The 22,385-nt window shown below is 43.3% G+C and overlaps 4 protein-coding genes across 7 annotated transcripts; 2 read left to right on the top strand and 2 right to left on the bottom strand.

Moving 5' to 3' along the window:
- Positions 1 to 226: 226 nt before the first annotated feature.
- LOC143314976 (uncharacterized) lies at positions 227 to 6,842 on the top strand. 2 transcript variants are annotated; one of them, XM_076722350.1, is made up of 9 exons: positions 227 to 546; positions 1,105 to 1,307; positions 1,460 to 1,552; positions 1,755 to 1,847; positions 2,130 to 2,240; positions 3,506 to 3,629; positions 3,727 to 4,858; positions 4,979 to 5,031; positions 5,406 to 6,842. In XM_076722350.1, the coding sequence occupies exons 1-9, from the start codon at positions 513 to 515 to the stop codon at positions 6,662 to 6,664; spliced, it is 3,102 nt and encodes a 1,033-aa protein (XP_076578465.1). In that variant the 5' UTR covers positions 227 to 512; the 3' UTR covers positions 6,665 to 6,842. The 2 variants fall into 2 exon arrangements, with proteins under 2 accessions (XP_076578465.1, XP_076578464.1); XM_076722349.1 differs by having other exon boundaries at positions 252 to 546; positions 1,460 to 1,558; positions 5,406 to 6,836.
- Positions 6,843 to 6,892: 50 nt separating this feature from the next.
- On the bottom strand, positions 6,893 to 10,164 carry apex1 (APEX nuclease (multifunctional DNA repair enzyme) 1). Of its 2 annotated transcripts, none has more exons than XM_076722352.1 (5): positions 10,060 to 10,164; positions 8,808 to 8,939; positions 8,519 to 8,682; positions 8,233 to 8,425; positions 6,893 to 7,986 (listed from the first exon to the last, which is right to left on the bottom strand). In XM_076722352.1, the coding sequence occupies exons 2-5, from the start codon at positions 8,866 to 8,868 to the stop codon at positions 7,472 to 7,474; spliced, it is 933 nt and encodes a 310-aa protein (XP_076578467.1). In that variant the 5' UTR covers positions 8,869 to 8,939; positions 10,060 to 10,164; the 3' UTR covers positions 6,893 to 7,471. The 2 variants fall into 2 exon arrangements, with proteins under 2 accessions (XP_076578467.1, XP_076578468.1); XM_076722353.1 differs by having other exon boundaries at positions 9,935 to 10,088.
- A 201-nt stretch (positions 10,165 to 10,365) lies between these two features.
- LOC143314983 (tRNA N6-adenosine threonylcarbamoyltransferase) lies at positions 10,366 to 18,969 on the top strand. Of its 2 annotated transcripts, XM_076722360.1 has the most exons (13): positions 10,366 to 10,502; positions 11,224 to 11,343; positions 11,445 to 11,564; positions 12,150 to 12,325; positions 12,483 to 12,578; positions 12,677 to 12,726; positions 12,833 to 12,911; positions 13,109 to 13,174; positions 13,431 to 13,521; positions 14,265 to 14,340; positions 14,858 to 14,956; positions 15,115 to 15,201; positions 17,584 to 18,969. In XM_076722360.1, exons 2-12 carry the CDS (start codon positions 11,229 to 11,231, stop codon positions 15,152 to 15,154), a joined length of 1,008 nt encoding a protein of 335 aa, XP_076578475.1. In that variant the 5' UTR covers positions 10,366 to 10,502; positions 11,224 to 11,228; the 3' UTR covers positions 15,155 to 15,201; positions 17,584 to 18,969. The 2 variants fall into 2 exon arrangements, with proteins under 2 accessions (XP_076578475.1, XP_076578476.1); XM_076722361.1 differs by lacking the exon at positions 17,584 to 18,969 and having other exon boundaries at positions 15,115 to 15,736.
- Positions 15,627 to 21,510, bottom strand: LOC143314984 (uncharacterized). The gene is made up of 4 exons (XM_076722362.1): positions 21,374 to 21,510; positions 17,710 to 18,501; positions 17,564 to 17,596; positions 15,627 to 17,241 (listed from the first exon to the last, which is right to left on the bottom strand). Exons 1-4 carry the CDS (start codon positions 21,387 to 21,389, stop codon positions 17,192 to 17,194), a joined length of 891 nt encoding a protein of 296 aa, XP_076578477.1. The 5' UTR covers positions 21,390 to 21,510; the 3' UTR covers positions 15,627 to 17,191.
- Positions 21,511 to 22,385: the final 875 nt, after the last annotated feature.

Here is a 22,385-nt window from a genome sequence, read left to right as displayed (position 1 = left end):
TACAAAACTACACCTCATGACTTTAAAACTTTAAAAAAAATAAATAAAAGACCATAAAACATAAATAACTTTATGGAACTCTTTAAAAAAGCAAGCCAAAATCCCAAAAGACGACATCAAACACAGCTGAAAAAGTACTTCTCTCGGTTTGAAGCAACTAATAATGTTGCAGTCTTTGGCGGTGCAGGACAAAGAATGTCCAGCAGGCGGCGGAAACAAGGAAAATGTCATCTGCTGGAAAATAAAAGGGCAAAATGGAGAAGAAGAAACCTCTGACAACAAATCAGTTCCAGCACGTAATATAACTGCTTGTTTTGGTTATTTGTACATTTAATTGAAGTCGTTCTCTTATTTAGAGGAGACTTGTATTAGTTTTAGTTGGACAGCTCCCCCGAGCCCCGTCTTTATCATCCTGTAACTATTGGTTAATGCTAGTTAACTGTGGCTGGGTTGCTAGTTATCTGGCTAACAGCAGTTAGCACACAGCTAATGAAATCCTCCGATGTGAGAAGATGGACTCGGGTGTCTTCACAGCCCTTTCCAACGGTTTGTTTGCTCTGAAAAGACGAATCATTATGATAGCATTTGTGGGAAAACTTCGAGTTAGCGACGGTCCAGCTAAAGTCGACTTTCATTAGTGCTTCTACAACCAAGTTAGCTTGGAAAGCTACCTTCTTTGCGTATTCTCTGATAGTGAAGTTACATGGACATATGTTATTATGAGTCGTTAATCATAGCTCACTGGGTTTGAGCAACGCTGTTGCTATTGAACATGCACTTAGTGTCTCTCGTAAGGTTGCATTCAAAACACATCGCTGTTCATCGCTGTTTTCACGTTGTGAATAAGTAACGCTATGCATCATTTTATTAGAACCAGAATACTTGGGTGGATTCTTAATTACCTTATTGTGTAATTGAAACAATTAAAAATAATAATTTCACCACACTAGTCCCAGAAAGTAACATCTTGTAGCTTGTCGTTAACATGACATGTTGTTTTGTCTTCTGTGTTCAGACAGCATATCAGACTAGTTGAATTAGTTTATAGTGCACAGATAGGTCGGCTGCATTCCTTTTCCGTCTGAGTACTCTTCTATTTTTCAGGTGACCCCTTACCGCTGGCATCGCTGCGCCTCCTTGTCCCACCTCTCCAGCTCATATCAGCCTCCATGTGGCAGGTTCTGAAACAAGGAGATGTCATGAACTACTGGAAAGTAGCAGAGTATGTCTCTCTGGTGATGGACATGGTCCCAGAGCTGCTAATGCACAAGCACGGGATGCAGCTTAACCTGGGATTAAGAGCCAGGGTGGGTACCAGTGGAGGACACTGGGCATTCAAAGCTAATGTAACATTTAGTTTTTTAAGATGGAAGCAACGATAGAAGGTCAAAGACATCTAATGATATGTGAGCTGAATTGTGAGTATTTTCATACAGTGTTTGGTCTTTCTCATCATCAGTATATTCTCGAGATGTGCCGAGTTGAACAGCTCCTGGAACCTGATCTCATCTTGTCTCATTTGGAGAAAATTAAACCGCGACACCCCAACCTGGTATGTGTAAGTGCCTTCAGAGTACATTAGTTGATTTTATTACCCACACCAGTTTGAAAATTCCAGTCATTTCCACAGCTTTTCTGCATCTCCCATCACTGTGTGTTTACTGTAACGCTTCGCTATTACCGGCTGGCCAACAAATTTACCATAACCACTCAGGCAGCTATCCAGTAATGTAATTTTTATGCCCACTTTGCAGATGAAAGAATCAGGAGAGGAAGTCGTGGTTCACTTTCTTGACTTGATCCACACTTTGCTCAAAGATCCCGAAGAGAGACGAGACTTTTTCTTGGTGAGGCAGTTTTGGCGACTCTTCCGTTTGAGTCAAATTCAACTTAAAATCTTACTTGTTACAGTTTCTGTCAAGCTCGGTTCTTTCAGTTGTGCACATTCAGTTGACTGTTGAACAAAGTGTTCGGAAACATGTTGCAAAAAGGCAAAGACAACATCGTAGTATTTTTAAGTAACTGCAAAAATAGCAGAGACCTGACTTTAGTTTTGTGTTTGTGATGCAGTGTTAGTTGAAAATAGTGTTGAAAATAGTTTTTTCAAAGTCGCTTTTTGTGTTTCACAGGAAGTCTTCCCTGCTGAGTATGGCCCTCAATATGACAGTGATTTGCAGATGCTGTTTTCAGAGTTCCTCTTTCGGCTGGCACAGCTGTTACCAGTACCTGACCTTGAGCAGGTGAGAGGTGTCATTTTATTCACATTTTGTTTCTCACCATGGAAGAATAACTCCTGTATTGTTTATATACCGTTGCAAATTAAATGCCATGTGCCATTACAGTGATGCTGCTGAATTCTATGAACAAGGGAAAAGCTTTGCATTACAACGAGACAACAACTGCGATTTGAAAAGGCCCTGATGGTTCAGGATGCCACTCTTGTTCGAGTGGTCATTCTTGTCATGTGCCATGTGCTGGTCAAACAGCAGCAAATAGCATATGATACTAAAACACGAGTGACACACACCATATGTGCCTCTAGCAAGAGTGGCTTACAATCGGCCGTTTGTATATCTCTGCCTTGCTCCAGCCACAGGCTTACTGTGGCATTACTAAAGACAGGCCAGCAAAGAGTGCATGTCGCACAGCCAAGTGAAAGGTTAATTATTCAGTGACAGCACAGTCTAAAACTTAGGCCTCAAACCTCTCTGCACAGTTTATACATGACATCAAACAGCACTGAATGCATCCTGTATAACCACACCAATAATCCCAGCAGTGGTTGATGACAGAACCACAGTATAACATAATGGCCTGTTGTTCAGTGACATTTGATATCAGCTCAGTGTTAATCAAATGCACATGTAACAGTTCATAAAGGGTCAGGAAGGACCAGGAAAGCAGCACTTTAAGAGCCATCCAATTGTAAAATTTTTGAAATAAACTGAAAAATACTAAAATTGGAGAGACCGGTACCTTCTGATCTAGCTCCTGTTCTATGTTAACATAGTTCATTGTCTATCTTTTTCGCAACTGTAATGTTGAGTTGGCGAAGACCTGCAGTGTGGAGATTTTATTTAGACAGGATTTTTTTTTAATTTATCCTCTCTTTAGTCAGGTAATTTGAATTGAAAACATGCAGTCTCATTCTCAAGAGAGACCTGATAAAACTTGGTGGCCACGGATTGTCGGGCCACGGTCAATGAACCCTGTTGCAAAATGCGGCCAGATGCAGGAGGACATCCTGGTATTTTTGCATACTCCATTTGACACACAATCTATTGGGACATACTAATACTTTTCTGATATAATATATAGTATGGGTATTGGAAAGCAGCACTAGTCTCAGTTTTGCCTTTGCTGTAATTCAAAGTAAAACAGGCATAATGTCATTGAACATTATTGCTTGTAATATGTCTTACAGGTGTTTAAAATGCAAATCCGATGTCTTAGTATCCTATTTGTTGAAGCTGAAATCTTTTGTGTTTTCATATATGTCCCACAGACTGTTTCCTGGCTTGGAGCTGAATGCTCAGTGTTGGAGGAATGTGTGCATTTAGTCTCTGAGCCTGCAGACCTGAAACATTTGCTCCAGCACCACAGACACCTTGGGCATTTAGAGCAGCATGGTAAGTCGTTTCCAATAACCACATCTGTTGCCTTCCATTGTTGAAGACAGAACTCTGTGACATGAACTTACATGTCATTCTTGTCTTCTTTGTGCAGTTCCACCTACAAGCATGGGCGACAGCATCCTCTCCTCCCTCTCTGCAGTTTCCCCTGGCAGAGTGACAAAACCTACAGAGCAACCCAACCAGTCAGATCTGCTGCCAGGCCTCAGTGACGACACACACACTGTATCATTTGTGGATGACGTGGCAGTTGAAATCATCACGGTGACGGATTACGCAGAGGTTGAATTAGGCACGACCGCTGACATCGAGGTGGTGACGGGAGAAAACTGCTTTGAAGGAACAGACACCAACACAGTGGCTGAAGATTCACTGATAGTGCTTCCCGATGAGACAGCCAGGGAAGGAGAAGTTGAACCAGGAGAAGAAGCAACACAAGAAAAAGATGCAAGTGCTCTGACAAACATCATCCTTCCAGAAGCTAACAAGGACGACGTAGCGTCCTCCCAACAGATAATCTCAGTGGGACGCCATGACTGTCCAGACTGTGCGAAGAAATTTAAGTTTGCTTCCTCACTAATCGCCCACAGAGTCATCCACACCGGCGAACGTCCCCACCGGTGCAATGACTGTGGTCGCTGCTTCTCTTTCAGGCAGTCCCTCGACAGGCACAGACACACACACAAAACCGGACGCAAATACAACTGCGCTGTCTGCGGGGAGACCTTTCACTCTTTGTCAGCCCGCACAGAGCACAAGCAAACACACATGGAAGATGGTGTTTACACGTGTCATCAGTGCAACAAGACTTTCAGCTGGGAGCTGGCACTTGCAAGGCACCTGAAAAGTCACACTGACGATCACAACGCAAACGAGCCTACAGAGAGCCGGGAAGACGGGCAGGAGGCGGTTGGAGGTGATGAAGGTGTCAGCGAGGCCACCACTGCACCTGCTGAACCTGACAGCCAGGTGCGGGCGGATGATAACGGTGATCTGGAGAATGCAGAGGTTCAGAGCAGTGAGCGTCCCACCGCTGAGCCTGAAGGCGCGGCGCCTGAACATGACAGCAGAGTCATTTCCCTGGTGAAGGTCCGCACGAGCGGGCGCAAACGCAAACCGACCATGAAGATCCAGGTGATAAATTTACAGAAGAGCATGAACACTAAAAGAAGGAAGGAGATCACTAAGATGAACCCTCCAGAGCTGAAGCCTCTGCCTTTCAATTGGTAAAGCTATCAGTCCTCATTAACAGAAATACATGTATATACAGTTGGATATATGGTGGCTGTGGTGAGACGTCAGGTGGATAAAGCGCCTCATGTTTATTTTTCCTTTCTCCCTAACAGTGCAGAGCACTCTTATGGGTCATCAATGGTGTCATCAAAGGACGGTGATGAGAGTGAGTGTTCATTTTCTTGCCACAATTACACAACGGGAGGGGCGTGAGAGCTTACAAGAGCACTAAATTACATTAAAGACACAGAAAGCAGATGGAATCTGGTAACCTGGCTGGAAATGAATTAACATTTTCCAAATTTGTCCATAACTAAAATTACATTATAAACAATTTGTTTGGAAAAAGTTGGACATTTTCCTTCAAAATAGAATTAATGTGAACAAAACAGAAAACGACTAGACTGTAAACGCGATTATTTCTGCTGTAAAGTTGGACATTTTGATACGGGCGTCTGGGGACAGCACATAGTTTGACAATTTCTTTGCACAATGTTGATTTCTTGCTCCACTCTCTAATGACTTTTGTTTTTCCATCAGGTTCTGTAACAGATGGCTCGTCGGCTGCTTTCTCCTGCCCTAAATGCTCCTTCCACCACTCCGAAGAAGCGCAGGTCCAGCAGCACATTAACAAAGTCCACTCTGTTGAGGCTGAGGATGACAAGCTGTCCCTTCAGCCCCTCGCAGATGAAGAGGGACGTTTTACTTGTCCAGAATGTGAGAAGAGCTTCAAGTTCCAATCCTTACTGAAAGCCCATCAGCGCATCCACACAGGTGAGCAGCCCTTCCTGTGTTCCCAGTGCGGACGGCGGTTCTCCTTCAAACAGTCACTGGAGAGGCACAAGCAGACACACAAGTCTGGCCGCAAGTACGAGTGCTTGATCTGCGGTGAGTTCTTCAAGTCTCTGGTGGCTCAGAGGGAGCACAAGAGCACCCACATGGAGAATGGGGAGTACCTGTGTTCGGAGTGCGGCCGGGCGTTTGCCTGGAAGTCGGCGCTGGTGAGACACTTAAAGACCCACGGTGAGGATTCGGACAAGGTGGAGCGTTCTTATAAATGCCCTCGATGTGACTTATGCTTCAGCTGTGCCAGCTACCTCAACAGGCACCTGCAGACTCATCAAGAAGAAAGAGTGCACACCTGCAACTGTGGAAAGAGCTTCGCCTACCGGGCAGCTCTCACCGCCCATCAGCGCATCCATCAAAAGGAACGGCCACATACATGTGCGCAGTGCGGGAAAGGATTCCTCTACAAGGGGGGTTTGCTGAGCCACATGAAGATCCACTCGGAGGAAATGCCCTTCATGTGCTCCTTCTGTGGAAAGAGCTTCAAGAGGGAGCGCAACATGAAGAAGCACGAGCGCTGCCACACCAGGGAAAACGTTTTCAGCTGCTCGCAGTGCGACAAGAGTTTCGTCTATAAGGCGACGCTGATCAGGCACGAGCTGACTCATTCAGGCGAGAGGCCGTACCTCTGCTCCGACTGCGGGAAGGGCTTCTTCTCCCACGCCGAGCTTCTGAAACACGAGCGTTTCCACACGGGCCATAAGCCCTTCCAGTGCCCCCACTGTGGAAAGAAATTCACTCAGTCTTGCTACCTGACCATCCACCTGCGCTACCACACCGGAGTCCGGCCGTACTCCTGCACCGAGTGTGACAAGAGCTTCCTCAGTGCCAACCGCCTGAAAAGACACCAGCGAACGCATTCGGGGGAAAAGCCCTATCTGTGTGTAGAATGTGGGAAGGGATTCAGGCAGTCATACAATCTGAAAATGCATCAACGAACGCATATCATGTAGTCAAGATGTACCAGGTTATAGATTAGACTGGAACTAAAGGTACAGTAGACTTTATTTCCTATGCAATGTTCATCTAGTATAGAAACTTCTAGCAAGAACTGGTCCACGTTGAATGTCCTACTGAATGCATTTGATGTACAGGTTGTGGTTCAATTAAAGCACACTGGGCCCCGAAAGGAATGTGTTTTTCAGATCTTGGTTCAATAGCTTCAAATAATCAACAACAGGTTTTACATAAAGTCGGTCTTTATTGTGAGCATCTTTTAGGACAGAAAATGGAACACTAGTTTGGAAAAGAGGCTTAACATTTTTGTGCTAGAACAAGTAGCTTTTTTTTTTTTTAATAACAGCAGTGGTTTTGTCTCAAACAGTAACACAAAAATATGACTGCAGGTTGTGTGGCATGAAGGCTTGTGTGTCAGCAGTAGTAGAGACAGGAGCCACATGGTGACACAGTTCTGCAGCCAGTCACGGGTCGTTGTTTAAAATCAGCTTAGACATCTTTGAATATTTAGTGTTGCTTCTTAACAGAATGTATGTGTACATCACTGGGTTAACATGAACGGGACAAGTGGGCGTTATGAATTCGATTGACTAGACAACTGAACTACTGCTGAACCTAGTGAAAGAGTGAGTTCGGGCAGCTCATCATCCCTGTGAAAGGTCATTGTGAGATTGCCCTGCCCAAGCAGGCAAAAGCCTCACTCTAACAGGACACGCGGGCGGACATGATAGTTTCAGCCAAGTTGGAACGGAAGTACTAAGAAAAGAGTGGAGGCCTTGCGAAGCCCTGCTGGCCGGGCTGAACTACACGGCTATGTGCAGAGTGATGGGGCAGTGGTCGCTTCCCATCACCTTGTTGCGGATCTTGCTGTCGCACAGGCCTGGCAGCAGACTGGACGACAGCAAGAAGTAATCCAGCCTCCAGCCCACGTTCTTTTCGCGGCAGTTCATCATGTAGGTCCAGAAGGAGTAGGCGTGGGTCTGCTTGGGGTAGAGCTCGCGGAAGCTGTCGATGAAACCCGCCTCCAGCAGCTGGCTGAGGCCCTCGCGCTCCTCGGGGGTGAAGCCTGCGCTTTTCTTGTTCCCCTTGGGGTTCTTCAGGTCGATCTCCTGATGCGCCACGTTCAGGTCGCCACACAGCACCACGGGCTTCTGCATGTCCAGCTCACTCAGGTATGACCGGAAGTCGACGTCCCAGGTTTTGCGGTAATCCAGGCGCACAAGGCCTCTGCTGGCGTTCGGCACATAGGCGGTCACCAGGAAGAAGCTGGGGAACTCGGCAGTGATGACGCGGCCCTCCTTGTCGTGTTCTTCTTTGCCTGGAGTGTTTGTAGAGGAAGTTCAGTTACATCAATTCAATATCTTTAACTATTCCTGCATCCACATTAAACGTGTAGATGTGTGTACTTCAATTTTAAACCCAGATGTTTAAATTTTAGCACGTTTTTGTGCAATTTCCAAACATTTGGACACTTACAATGATGCATTCGAAGCTGCACTTTGCAAACTTGGTTTATGAAATTGCATCCAAGAATCTTAACTTGTGATATGAACCCACCACTCACCAATGCCATAGGTGACTTTGAGGGGTTCAGTCTTGCAGAGCATGGCCACACCACTGTAACCCTCCTTCTCATCTGACCCGGCCCAGAACTTGTGAGGGTACTCGGGCATTGAGGTGATTTCAGAGGGGAGAGCTTTCTCTGAACACTTTGTCTCCTGCAGGCACAAAACATCCGGAGCCTCCTCACGCACCCACTGCAAGATGAACAGAAGTGTCAACTATTAAAACCACCCTCAAAACTGAACTTTGACAAATTTAAGTTGCTTCAGTTTCACTGCAAAACTCACATCCAGGCCCTTCTTTTTCACCCAGGCCCTCAGACCGTCCACGTTCCAGGAGGTGATCTTCATGTTGGCGTCACGTCCATCTTTGCTCGTCATTTTGTCAGGAGGGTCTTCGTACAGGATTGGGGCCTCTGGCTCCTTAGCCTTCTTTGCTTTCTTTGCAGAAGCTGTGAGGTGAAAGAAACATACGTCATGAAAGTTTCACCCGTTTTAATTTGGAATATGAACTCAGAAGTTGTTTAATATGTAGATAACAGTGTGTTTTTGACTGCAGGAGTGCGTGCTGCAGTACCAGAGCCTGTGTCGTTTTCCCCATCTGCGGCCGCCTCCTCTGTCTTCTTGCCTCTCTTCATGCTTGAACTTGCTCTGACTGGAAACACACCTCGCAGACACACAACACGCACACACCACAACACACGCGCCGCTGGAAGAGCAGAAGAGGAATCAATCAAATTTCAGTCACCTGTCACAGGAAGTGGACCATGGAGCATATGCTGTTTCTCATTTTATGTCATTGTAAATATGATTCGGTTTTTGCTTTGTACTGTTGGTCAGACAAAAGCAATGTGAAAATGTCACCTTTGGTTCAGGGAAATTATGACTTATTTTTACTATTTATATTCAGACTGAATATTTCAGACAATCCAAGAGCGATCAATCCGAGCAACAATCCTTACTTCACATAAACACATACAGTAACAGAGAGACACATATTAGGGACCTATTCAATTTAGTTACTGAAGACCTGTGATGTAGATATGGAAGGAGCCTTAAGACTACTATTAATAATACCGATACTTTATGTGTAGTAACCCAAATATCGGCAGATATATCGGTCTATTTTATTTGAACACTTGGTATTGGCAATGCTGTAATTTTCTCAAGTTTTATGTTCCAGTATGTTCAACAATACTAACTTGAATATCTTGCACCGACACAAACTTGTAGGATCACAGTGTTGCTTATCAGCGCTCCAATCAGCCAATCGAATATCGGCCGAGGGACGACAGTTCCCTCCTTCTAAGAAAAACAAGTGCAGCTCTGACTACCTGTGTGTCCCCATTTTACAAAATACCACCGTTTCAAGCGTAAATATGCATTTGAAGGCTGAAAAAAATTCTGTGACAAACAGGAAGCGACGCTAAGCGTTTCTGATCTGCATCGTCGCTGTGGAGGTGTATAACGGTACAGTGTGGCACACCACACGTAATTTAAGAATGTATTCGTGACCCACTGAATGCTAACTTAACATCATTCATGTAGGTGACAAAAGACCAACAACAGAACAAACTATTTGGTCATTTTTGCGTGTTATACAACAGGATTTATGGCAAGCTAGGCTAACGCTAGCTTTTCTCTGTAACAAAGAGCACGGAGCCAGCAGCAGACGGCCTGCACCGACAATGAATGGAGACTCACCAGCCAGCTACTAATTAGCTTTCCACAGAGCCGATTTGATTAATCAATAAATGCAAATGTTAAATAACGGTAGCGGCACTCAACCAGAAAGACAGTTCAAAGAAAGGAGATGCAAATTATCTTACTACTTTCACAGCAGGATGTGCAGATCACCCCGTGCTGGTTCAGTCACTCCCCCAAAACACACTCACACATAGAGAGCATAGCAAAGATTTCTGGGCACGTGCTCGCTGTACATGGCGACTGCCTCATTTTGTGCCTGATTAAAAAACAACTACAACAACTAAAAAAAACTCCGCATTTTTATTATTTATTTTGTAAAATGGTAGAAATGACCCACACTCGCTGTTTAACGCATATTACATTATTCTGACATGCTGCTGCAGTAAAAACATAATTTATACAAAAATTTTTGGTAAGGCCAACTGTACAGCAGTCAGTGTTTGGGACCCCGAGCTTCATGGAGCAGTTGGGCTGCAGAAGTTAGCTGAGGCGGAACAATTATTGGCTAAAAAGTTTCACTGGCACGAATTTGCATTAATGTTAACTACCTAAGGGAAGTAAAAGGGTACGTATAAATAGTTTGTTATTCAATAGAGCGTCAATTTAAGCAAATTGTACCTAAATAGCATGCCGTAGCTGCTATGCTAACAGCGACAGCATGCTATATTTTTGTTTTCTTATTTATCTGTTGTCTGTATGCGTTAATAATGTAGTGTCTCCTTACATGTCGCATTGTCCCTCTGTTTTAAATGTTAAAGTGCAGTTTACAAGTACATTTATTATTTTCAAATGCGACATACGTATCTCCAAAATCCCAATAAATCGACACGCCCATGCTCTCGCTCAGCTATGGAAGCCCATTTCTGCCCAAATGGTCAGAAGATATAAGTAGAATAGAAATGGGTATGCAATTAAGCACTATTCGTTTAAAATTATGATATGCTAAGATAAACTTTTGACTCACACAGTTGAAGGTGTTGTGTTAAAATGTTATAACTCAAGCCTTCATTCCACTTAATGCATGTCAACAACATCTTTCATTTGCCTGTGTTAGTCTACAAGCTGCACCTGAAATACCCTGGAAGACATCATCAGGGTAGTTTAAAAGACTTTGAAATGCTCCCTCCAGAGCTAAAGAAGACATTGCAGGTTTCTGGTTGGAATGAAAACCTGCATAAACTTGACTACAGACCTAGCTTCCATGCACAGACAGAAAGCATTAGTCTTCACTGCAGATTGCTTTTCTCTTTCCTAACAATGTGTTTTTCTTTCTTTCTTTCTTTTAGCTGCCATGACTGTAGTAATTGGATTTGAGGGCAGTGCCAATAAGATAGGCATAGGAATCATCAGGGATGGTGAAGTGCTTTCCAACCCCAGACGGACCTACATTACCCCTCCTGGTCAAGGTAAGCCACATTTCTCTAAAGCACTAATATCCCCTTCACTGGCAACATATTAAAGTTTAACAGTCTTGCATGTCAAGTTAACATGTTATTTTACCCATCAGGGTTCATGCCAAGCGACACTGCCAGGCACCACCGTGCTGTCATACTGACTGTCCTCAAGGAGGCGCTGGAGCAAGCAGGGCTGAAGCCTGCAGACATCGACTGTGTGGCATACACCAAAGGTAACATCCAAAAGATCCTGGCTTTTCACCTTGATTTACTAAGTGTAGATAAAATGAAGATGAGTGCCCCTAATACCCCCGATATTTGTGATAAAATGTGACCTCTCTCTAAAGTTTCTTCTTTCTATCTTTACTTCTTTTACATCTTTAGTTATAGTTCAGACATTTCTCTGTGGTTTGGCAGCATGACATATGCATATGTATTTGTTAACCACTGTACAGTTACATCACAATTTTTGATATCATATTATACTACACACATTCTTTAAATTCAAACTTCATATCTTGACCAGAACTTAAAAAACAGTTAGGAGTTTCAACAATACTTACCCTCATGACATTAGCTTGAAATGATGTACCCAGGCCATAAATTTTATTATCTCATGTCATTTTGTATTTTAAGTGGAAGTTTATTTGATACAGATGCAGCTTAGCAATCATGTGATTATCCATAAAACCACTTATATTCATCAGTGCCTTTAAGGCGAATGTTCTCTCTCAAACAACAGTATAATGTCTTTTTATCACTCCAATGTGATAAACAGTCTCTCTTTCTCTCTGGTTTTTCTTCTTCTACTCTTTCAGGTCCTGGTATGGGTGCTCCCCTGGTGACAGTGGCTCTGGTGGCTCGTACAGTCGCACAGCTTTGGGGGAAGCCGCTCCTCGGTGTCAACCACTGCATTGGACACATTGAGATGGGCCGACTCATCACAAAAGCCACCAACCCCACCGTGCTTTATGTCAGTGGAGGGAACACACAGGTTGGTGGCCTCAGTATTTCCTTTGGCGCAGAACTTCTGGACAGCACTTCCTGTTATCAGCTGTCTGTGAAACAGTGTTGACAGAGCTGTAACATACACTGAGGTATAAGCTGATATGGTACAAATGTAACAATTGGACTCTTGTCTTCCTGTGCAGGTTATCGCATACTCAGAGCGGCGGTATAGAATATTTGGGGAGACCATCGACATCGCGGTCGGCAACTGTTTGGACAGGTTTGCTCGAGTTCTAAAGGTGTGTGCCGTTATGCTCCTCATTAGAGCGACTGTTCGCCTTTCACTGGATGTGATCGATGTGTGTGAAAACTTGTGTGGATCTGTTTCTCCACTCAGATTTCCAATGACCCCAGTCCAGGCTACAACATTGAGCAGATGGCCAAAAAGTGAGTGGAAGCTTCACTGGACTGTTGTGGAACGTGTTGTGTACTTAATGTTTGTTTTAACACGACTGATATTTTGACACTGCTTTGCTCATGTCCGTGCTGTCAGAGGGAGTCAGTATGTGGAGCTGCCGTATACAGTTAAAGGAATGGACGTCTCATTTTCTGGGATTTTATCCTACATTGAGGTGAGTGGGACTCTTTATCTACAATAAGTGCTTTCATCTAAACAATGACTTCCTCCTCTCTGTTATCTGTTGACATGGTGCAGATGTTAATTAGGAAATGGCTAAAACTGACACTCAAGGCTGCAGTTTGATGTCTGTGACTTCATCACTCTCTTGAGTCATGAACCTAACAGTTCTTTTCTCTTTTTCTTCCACAGGAAGTCTCTCATAAGATGCTGAGCTCTGGTCAGTGTGCAGCAGAGGACCTGTGTTTCTCCCTGCAGGTACCAACACTATCAAGTCAGCTCATAGAGTCCTGCTGTACATGGTGGATCTGTGTAGCTCAGCTAGTTAAAATCAGTAAAAACAATGTTAATTTTAGAATAAATCCATTAATCGTTTGAAAAGGTGTAGATATTCAGTTTGCTGTCTTCTATGACAAAGAAGAGGATCAATCAACTTAATCAACCAGCTGTTGCAGATGTGATGATTATGTAATGTTGTCAGCATTGCCCAGCACTGACACCTCCCTCCTTGCAGGAGACCCTGTTCTCCATGCTGGTGGAAATCACAGAGAGGGCCATGGCTCACTGCGGCTCTCAAGAGGTCCTCATTGTCGGCGGCGTTGGCTGTAAGTACATAAGTATGAAGTGGAAACATTCTGTGGTGTTTTGTGCTTGTGGTTCATGTTGGTTTGTGTAGTTTTCATCATCCAGAGCCTAAATGTCCAGATAACTTCTGGTAGCTACAATAGTACAGTTACAGTGTCCCAGAAACTAGTCAACAGTAAATGTCCTGAAGTGTGAGAGCGAGGTTTTTTTTCCTAGTGCTGCCAGTTTACAAATTCATCCGTCATACAGGGACAAAGGGATTGTGTGCACGATTTCACTGCACTACCATACTCTGAGTTAGTCTATAGGCTGTTTCGTTTAAAGGACGAGGTTAAATATTTTTTGTTGTGTCAAAGAGCATGTGGGAGAAAATGTCCAAGAATTTACATTATTGTCCAAATGGGGAAAAGATCACTTAATGAAATAACAGACATTTCATAACATAGAAAAAATATGTATTTATATTTTACTTTTGGTGAAATGAAATGCTCCTGTTTGCCTGAACTGCTCTTGGTTCTTATTTTCCTTCTCATCATGAGACTAAAAAGCATCAGAGCCGCAATGAACCAGTGTTATTCTGCTGCTTGTTTGTGAATGAACTTCACTGTGTTGTGAAGCTCAGGAATGGCTGAAATGTGCCGTAAAGGCTCATCCTTTCATAACCAGACTGTGTGAACTAGTCTCTGTCAGGAATCATCAAACCAAAAAGAAGGCTTGTCTGAGTCCGTCCTGTAGAGAACATGACCTCATGTCTCCTCTGCAGGTAACCTGCGTCTGCAGGAGATGATGGGGGTGATGTGTGAGGAGAGAGGAGCCAAGCTGTTTGCCACAGATGAAAGGTAAACCAGTCACTCTCCACATACTTTCATTGACATTAAATGACAAGAGAGTCTGCTTCAGACTCAGAGCGCAAACATAAATCAATCAGGACAGTAACACCCACCCCACCCTACAATACACTTTCCTTAGGGTGGGTGTCCCATGATGGTGTAAATGAGAGACTTTTCCAGTTTGACAAGAGTAAAATTCTTTGTGGGAACACTTATTTCCATGCATGCTATGTTTTAGAAATTCACTATAATCAACAGCTTTTATTGTTGTGTCGTTGGATGCTAATGTGGCACTAAGAACATCACAGCATGCATTGTAAAACAGCAGGAATGTGTGAGTGAGCAGTAAATGGGCTGAACAGAAAAAAGTCAATTCACATGTGAGAAGCGTCAATAGAAACACTTGTATGATTATGTGAAAAGAGCAAACTGTCATCTTTTTCTTCATCACTGCTGAGTTCCTCAAACAGCCTGTCAGGAACGTTGTGTTCCAGGTTCAGATAACACTCTTCATTTTGTGCCACAGATTCTGCATAGACAATGGAGCAATGATCGCTCAAGCCGGCTGGGAGATGTTCAGGTCCGGTCAGGTGACGGAGCTGGAGGACTCGTGGATTACACAAAGGTACGTTCACGTTACTGTAAAGATTTTAATCTCAATCAGCAAACGTTGGGACCTTGGTATATAGAGATGTTCCCAGGATGTAGAAGTTGAATATGCTTCCGTGCTGTGCTGTCATAACTTGTTATGTGTGTGTTGACGTGAACATTTTCCTGTTGTAGGTACAGAACAGATGAGGTGGAGGTGACGTGGAGAGACTGACTGATGGACTGAGCAACATCTTGGTGCTACAGATGCTGCTGCAGCAGGTCTGTTATGGTAGCTGGTTTAAAACTTCTGAAGACCTCTGAATTGACTCTGGGAAAATGAAACATTTTGCCTTTTCCTGCTCAGAGTTTAAAGCTGCACAAGCAAACTTCAGTCTTTAGCCACTGAAAATGCAGTAGCAGTGAGAGGCATATTTAGATTTTCACATTTCAGAGAATTGTGCTACCTGCTGAGTGAACTATGGACTCCTACACAACAGCATCTGGTCAGTAGTGAAAAGAAAATTTGGACAAGCTAAACAATCACAGTGAGATCAGCTGTCTGGTTGAACCACTGCTGATACTGAGCAACTTTTGTTTTTCTCTGTTTCTACATTTAAGCTCTACTTAGTGCAGCGTTTCCCTCAGTTACAGTTTACTGGTGTCAGTTTCGAGAATTTGACCTGAAAATAAACAGGACTAAGATGGAACTTGTAGAGTTTATTCATTTTTATTAAGCAATACTGTTCACTTACATTCCTCCTCTTTCTCCAGTGTAAATTTTTTTTATTCAATAAATTTTCTTTTCAAAAATCAACATACTGAACACGGTGATATCCCTTACGGAGTAACATTCAACCAATTAGGGAACCAAATAAAACAAAAAAAAAAAAAGGGAACACAGCATTAAGATCTGACAGGGGTCATGGGTGAACTCTACTGTGCCTTTAACTACACCCCTCTGTAAACTGAAGACACAGATACACACGTCCTCTGCATACATTAACCATAAAACTCAAGCAGGAACAAGACAGACATTCTTCTGTTTCTAATGGAGACGGAGGAAATAAATCACTCTTGTGAAGAAAAGATTGGACACAACAGATTTTTTTTTTTAACAAAGTGCTTGATTGACCTCATCGATGAAGCAGCAGCCTCACGACTCAGAGGTTGACTTCTGAGGCTGAAAGGTACACTATGCAGGAATTGTTGGCTGTAAACAACGCTCAACTTGGCCCCTCATTGGCTAAACAGCGCCATAAGCTCACTGTAACCTCCTGCTGCTTGCAAACTCAGAACCAATCCTGTATTATCTGACAACAATTTAGCCTCTGGGGGCAACAGCCAGTGTTTCAGGGGTTACGGAGTAGCCAGCAGATATGCAGATAACATCAGGGCCACAGCTTCCTCTTCCGCGCCGGTCATTGTTTACAGTCCGACAAGCAACTTGACATTTTGGCAAATCTCCATAAACAGATAACCTCATATGAGCGCAGATACATTTGAGAAAAAGCTAAACCGTCATCAGACGAAAGCCAGTGGGTTCTGAGATTGCATTTCAGCCACTACAGTCTGCCTCTTTCCACATCTACTGTTCAGCGGAACGCAACCAAAGCTCAAGTGATTGGTCAATACGACCAAAATCTTATCTCTTGCCCACAGATTCTGCATTCGTATCCTTCTGGGTGAGTCTATACTTTTGAGGAAAATCCTGCATAGTATACCCTTAAGGTCAACATGGCAGCCTTCACCTCCGCCTCCTCCAGCCACTGAGGTGTCGGCCTCTTAAAGCACCTTATTAACATGCAGCGATGTGAGCCAACAAACCACAGGCTGCCCACTGAGTCATTCTGCTTGTGTTTTCTCTGTTTCAGTAATGATTGATCCTAATTTACAGAGGACACAAAAAAAGTTTGATAAAACTGCAGCTTTCAAAGGGGGGAAATTAAATTACAGCTCGTCAGAAGTTGTTAAAAAAGAAGGAAAGAAAAAAAAAAGACCAGCTCTACACATACAAGCTAAAAATGGTCATGAGAGGCGATGAAAACAGGTCTGATTAATTAAGGCAGGCTTTCTGTAAGGCGTTAAAAAAGTCCATTGCTGTAAGATCTCAAAGGAGTTAGTCCAAAGTGTCTCAGTGTGGCTTTGCGTGAAGACATCATCCTGAGTGCAGTGTGTGAACGGGACTCAAAAATGTGTCCATCTTTACTTTAATGTGCATGTAGGTGTGTGTTGTGTGTGTGTTTACATATGCTTTGGGTTTCTCACACTGCTAGGCTGGGTGCTCCTGGGTGTCTTTATACCAGACGACCTTTTTTGGAACTGCAAAACAAGAAAAGAACAAAAAACAGGGTCAAATATACAGAACAATACCTGTCAGAGATCAATAAACTGATCAGTATTGAACAACAACCTCAACTTAACCCGAAAGGACTCTCTGGAATCATTTTGAAAGAGCACAAGTCTTCATTACATAATGCAGACAGTGACAGTGCAATAAGTGGTTTCCAAAATAGACATAACCACAAAATATTGTCATAACATGTTGTTAACACTTCTCAGGAGCTGAAGCCTATTTCACAACATTCAGTACACCAGTCAGAGCTTGACAGCACCGACTGGTTTACTCTTTGAGTCAACCTACCTTTTTTCTGTTTGTTACAGATAGCATTCCATTCTGAGGAGAGAGAAAAAAGGAGACACGTTAGAGGCAATGTGCTGACATGACAATTTTCAAGAAAACAGAAACAATCAGGGCACACGGTCTGCAATGTTTCTCTTAGCCCTCACCTCTACTGTGATAGTTCAAAGCCTCCACTAGATGGCGACAACTGAGCAGCAGCTTCCCGTTGCTTTCGTCCACCTCTGGGCGTGTGGTGGGGGTGATGGAGGTAGCAACTGGAATAGGCGTTTCTTCTGGAAGCTGGACTGTGAGACCTGTGTCCAGCTGTGGGTCTGCTGGCTGTTCGGCGTCTGTGGGCTGAGGGGGGAGGGTGTTGGCAGTGGGGCGAGTGCCGGAGCCCTCTGTGACAGGCCTCGCCTCACTGATGAAACTGAGACCCCACTGGTTCTGTAGCAGCACACCGATGGCGGGGCGGTCCTCCTCCAGCGCTCCACTTGCTGCTCCCGCCTTCACCTTGGAGGCGTAGCTGACGGCGGGCTGCAGCTTCGCGGGGCTGTCCTGCACTGGGAAGGCAGGTGGGGGCTTGAGCAGCGACAGACTGTCCTCCACCCACCTCTCCTTTTGGTTAACCTTTTGTGGCCGCTCGCTTACTCGGCTGACCCCCTTCTGACTTTCCCTGCGGAGGCTGCGGCCTTTGTGCTGCTTGCGTTCTTTTTCCCTGCGGAAGCTGAAGGGATGCGTGTAACCGGGTCCAATCAGGTCGCCTTCAGGTGAAAGCTGTCGGGGCTGTTGGTCACCTCCAGAGATGCAGCCTCCACCCCCACCGCCTCCACAGTTGCCCGAGCCAGGAGACAGGCGGCGATTGCGAATGTGTGGCTCAGAGTTGGTGGCTGAAACGAGGACTGCTGGGTCACACAGGGTATCGGACTCACACACGGTGTTGTTGGCTTCCCATGTACCTGAAAGAGAGGTGTTGACATGTTGCTCAAATATCTGTTGTCAGATGCTGTTTGAATGTATTCATATCTATGCATCACATATCATATCAAACTGAATATAAACACCTGGGCTAAGCCTTAAGAATCCCTGTTTTACTCTAAAAATCACATCACCGTCCTGCTCTGATTTAATGATGATCTTGTGTTAGTATGTCTGTTAGTGATTGATGAGCGCACTGTGTGTCCAAAATAGGGATGCACACCGCCATTTGAAAACTGATGGTTATCATACCATGGACATTTACTTTTCTATAATAATAATGAATCCTAACATGTTAGTAGTAAAATATTTCAAGTCTATATAAAATTTCATGCCTGTCAGAATATAATATGAAATTTTAATTAAGTGTTGGTTAAACCCCCAAAACAAACAAAAAAGCCTTGTTTTCATTCATCTAAATGTCATTAAAATCAAAAATAAAAATTGTGGAACACCGTGACATTTTCTGAGACACTGGAGGCACACTACTGCCTTCTAACAGAAAGTTTTGATGTGTTTTTTCCAAGCAAGTGCATGTTACGTCACAAAAATCACGGTAAGCAACGAATTTCCATTTTGCATGAGGCAAATGAATGTGTTTGTAAAGAAAGCAAGGTTAGCTACATTAGAGAAGTTAATCGGACTGGATTTTGAACCTCAGCAACCTCCTTCTTGAACACGGGCTGGACAGATCAGTTTAGAAGGCAGAAATTCATTGCAGGTAAGTTAGTTCTTGATTTGGACATATGACAGAAATTCACTCTGGATCCAGCGGCAGGCTGCCCAGTTTCACCCAGTGCTGGCAATGAGAGCATGGTTAGCTCATCCCCAAGCCCAAGCTCTTAGCCACAGAGGTTTCAGCAGCACACCTATTTTACTAATGTGTAATCATTTTACTAAATATTTGAATAGAACATAATTGCCATGTGAGCCAGTAACTCCAATTGTATTACCACACTGGACACACCTATCTTTAACAAATAATCTACATTTTTCAGTAGCTTCCTTATCATGTGACCCACCTGTTGTTTCTGTTCACTGGTCACACTGGAAAGCTCTTTTCCTTCAACATTCTTATCCTCACTTTTGTCCTTTTCTTTTTCTGTTCTCAAATCGTTACGCAAAAAGTGATACCTGATTTTTTTTTTCCACGTAAACACACACATTCTAAAGGTGTACACCATACATGCTGCACACGTTCTCCAGCCTTTGCCTCCTTTGTCTCACAAATTCCAGGAAAAACCCTGATTGTTTCATAAAGGATCTTTGCACTTGGCTGTGCCGTATCAGCAAACATCAGGGGTGGATGACACATTTTCATCTGACTTTACTGTGCCAGTTGAGTTTAGGCAGAGTAACAGTTGCCTGTATTGCTGCCAAGTTGTGCAGAACAGAACAAGATGACTTGATGCTAAATTAAGAGAAGGGAACAGTTGGAGCAAAGCATCTCTGTTCTGCTGACAGAAGAAAAATGATAAAATACACCACAGAAATTGTCCAGTGAGTGTGTTAACTGTTATAACACCGAAAGAATTGGAAGAATAATCAATCAATCAACAGACAATTGCCACCATATCAACTTAATCAGTGTACTCATTCATTGAGCAAAAATGCCAAATCAGTATTAAGTTCAAGCTTTTCAAATGTGATAATCTGCTAATTTCTTCATATTTAAGTCATTGTAAATTTAATATATTTTGAATGTGTTTTGATCTGTTGATGACAAAATAGGAGACGTGAAAATTTCACCTTAGGCTCCCAAAACTTCTCACTGCTTGACTGTTCGACTGTCTTAGACAAACAATAGTAACATGTAAGTCTATATTTACCTTACAGTCATATGTACAGAAAATATATAATTACGGGACCAATTCATTAAGTCTTACTGGCTGTGACAGCTTTCACTACCCGTCACTATACATCTCACTGTTGCTAATCGTGTATCAATGTCATACAACAATCGGTGTGTCATTCAGTCACAGCTGATGCCTCATCGTGTCAAAAGAATTGTTGGCTAACTAAGTACTGGCGGGACAGTTAACTTACATTAGTTCTAGTTGAGCCATTTTTGTCCACATGGCACACGTCTGATGGATCTAGACATTACTGCTCATTGTCTTTAAAAAGGCATGTCTACTGGAAATACTTCCCTGGTGACAACAAGGATGAAACTCATAACAGGTGCTTTGTAGGCCTAACTTGACTGGTCGGGTCGGGTTGGGGTGAAACACCCCATATGATTGAGAAGAAATGCACATACCCGGCCTCAATGGCGTGCCCGCTCCTAAGCGCCACATTTAAAAAAAACTGATGAGGTAACGTTACTTTTCCAATCCAGGCAGCCCGTGTCGAGCACCGTGGCCGAAATTTCGAGAAACTAGCTAACTCTATAGACTCAGGCTATAAAGATTAACTTGGCTGCTTTAATGACGTCTCTTTGGACATAACAACAAGCTGTGATTCATGTATGCGGTGCTGGCAGCTAACAAGACAGCAAAAAAAGCTACGAGCCAGCACCGGTGTTAGCAAACTTTAATTAGCAGCGTCATGTTGCGGCGAATTAAACTCGACGGTTTTATCCATCTGCCGTTACAACATGGTCAATATAATTCAACAATGTGTCAAAAACAAAAGCTGTCGTAGAGGTAGTTGTTTATATTTTTAAACATATCCGAAATTAAGAGCTAACTAGCACGTTAGCCGAAGTCAAAGTTTCGTAATCCCCATTCAAAGCGGCGAGCAGGCTATCGATACCGCTAGCACAGTTGCTAACACCGTCGGCAAGACAACAAAATAACACCACTGAAAGTGAAGAATTTCGGTCCCATAAGTCAAAAAGTTGTACAAACTTACCTGTTTTGATATGCATGTCTTTTCGTTCAATGTGTCGCGGAAGCTAAACCGTTTAGTAACTTTTGTTTACAACGTTAAGATAACGACGGCTCGCTGGATGAGTCTTATGCAGCCACCCGGAAGCCCCACGAGAATGTGGGTGGAACAGGAAGTCCCTGTAGATATGGGGTCCGGCGGGAAACTTGGGGGGAAATTTTATTATTCAACCTTTAACTTTCGCGATAACCCACGTGATAGCCACAATATTAGAGATCTCTACGGGTGAATTTTTTTTTTTTTTTTCTGTAAAAGGCAGATCTATGCTAAAGAGTCAATTCCTGGTTTTGCAAAACGTAACACTATAAATACAACCATATTATTGTTACCATTAATGTAAAACAATTTCACAAACATCGAGACATTCGAACGATGTGGAAAGGGCAAAATGAGAGTACAAATATCTATATATAGGTACTGTACAACAAATATTGTACGTGTTCGTACACAGAGATGGGACAGCCTCATTAAAGGGCTTATATAAAATGTTACGTAACAATAAAAATGCAACAAATAAATTTGGGAATGCTTGTTTAGGGAAGTAATTAAAGCTCCTAAAAAAGGGGTTAGGGTTAAAAAATCTGTTTTCTATTTGAATTCAATGAATTAAAGTGGTTCCATGCCTGTGTCAGGACCCCAGGGGGGCGAGATAATGAACAGAATAGGCATAATGGCACATAAAATGTAATAAGAGGCCTCCACATAACATTTACAGGGAAGATTCAAAGCTTGGCACACTATGTGAACAAATGTGGTCCGTTTTGATCATTTTTGTTCATTATTGACTTCTAAAACATAAGTATATGCTGGAAAATATCACTCAAACTGCTCACTGCATCACCGTTTGTACTACATACTGTTTCTTTGTCCCACATTCACAAACAACTTATATGACAGACCCCACCAGCAACCATTAGATAATGCAATTTGATAATACAAAAGATCAGACTAGTCATCATGGACCAATAGAGATGAT

The sequence above is a fragment of the Chaetodon auriga genome, chromosome 22, assembly GCF_051107435.1.
Source record: "Chaetodon auriga isolate fChaAug3 chromosome 22, fChaAug3.hap1, whole genome shotgun sequence".
NCBI classification, from domain to species: domain Eukaryota; kingdom Metazoa; phylum Chordata; class Actinopteri; order Chaetodontiformes; family Chaetodontidae; genus Chaetodon; species Chaetodon auriga.
This window is presented reverse-complemented; position numbering and strand designations above follow the sequence as displayed.

What these genes read in the sequence shown, in the direction of transcription:
- LOC143314976 (XM_076722349.1), top strand. Translation starts at nt 513, where the DNA reads ATGGACTCGGGTGTCTTCACAGCCCTTTCCAACG. An exon ending in GACACCCCAACCTGGTATGT is followed by an intron (nt 1,559 to 1,754) that starts GTAAGTGCCTTC and finishes CCCACTTTGCAG; the next exon opens with ATGAAAGAATCAGGAGAGGA. An exon ending in AAGCCTCTGCCTTTCAATTG is followed by an intron (nt 4,859 to 4,978) that starts GTAAAGCTATCA and finishes TCTCCCTAACAG; the next exon opens with TGCAGAGCACTCTTATGGGT.
- apex1 (XM_076722352.1), bottom strand. Translation starts at nt 8,868, where the DNA reads ATGAAGAGAGGCAAGAAGACAGAGGAGGCGGCCGCAGATGGGGAAAAC. An exon ending in GGAAAACGACACAGGCTCTG is followed by an intron (nt 8,683 to 8,807) that starts GTACTGCAGCAC and finishes TTCACCTCACAG; the next exon opens with CTTCTGCAAAGAAAGCAAAG. An exon ending in CAAAGTCACCTATGGCATTG is followed by an intron (nt 7,987 to 8,232) that starts GTGAGTGGTGGG and finishes CAAACACTCCAG; the next exon opens with GCAAAGAAGAACACGACAAG.
- LOC143314983 (XM_076722360.1), top strand. Translation starts at nt 11,229, where the DNA reads ATGACTGTAGTAATTGGATTTGAGGGCAGTGCCAATAAGATAGGCATA. An exon ending in CATTACCCCTCCTGGTCAAG is followed by an intron (nt 11,344 to 11,444) that starts GTAAGCCACATT and finishes TTTACCCATCAG; the next exon opens with GGTTCATGCCAAGCGACACT. An exon ending in GGATTTTATCCTACATTGAG is followed by an intron (nt 12,912 to 13,108) that starts GTGAGTGGGACT and finishes TTTCTTCCACAG; the next exon opens with GAAGTCTCTCATAAGATGCT.
- LOC143314984 (XM_076722362.1), bottom strand. An exon ending in TTTGAACTATCACAGTAGAG is followed by an intron (nt 17,597 to 17,709) that starts GTGAGGGCTAAG and finishes CTCTCTCCTCAG; the next exon opens with AATGGAATGCTATCTGTAAC. An exon ending in CTGTAACAAACAGAAAAAAG is followed by an intron (nt 17,242 to 17,563) that starts GTAGGTTGACTC and finishes CTTGTTTTGCAG; the next exon opens with TTCCAAAAAAGGTCGTCTGG.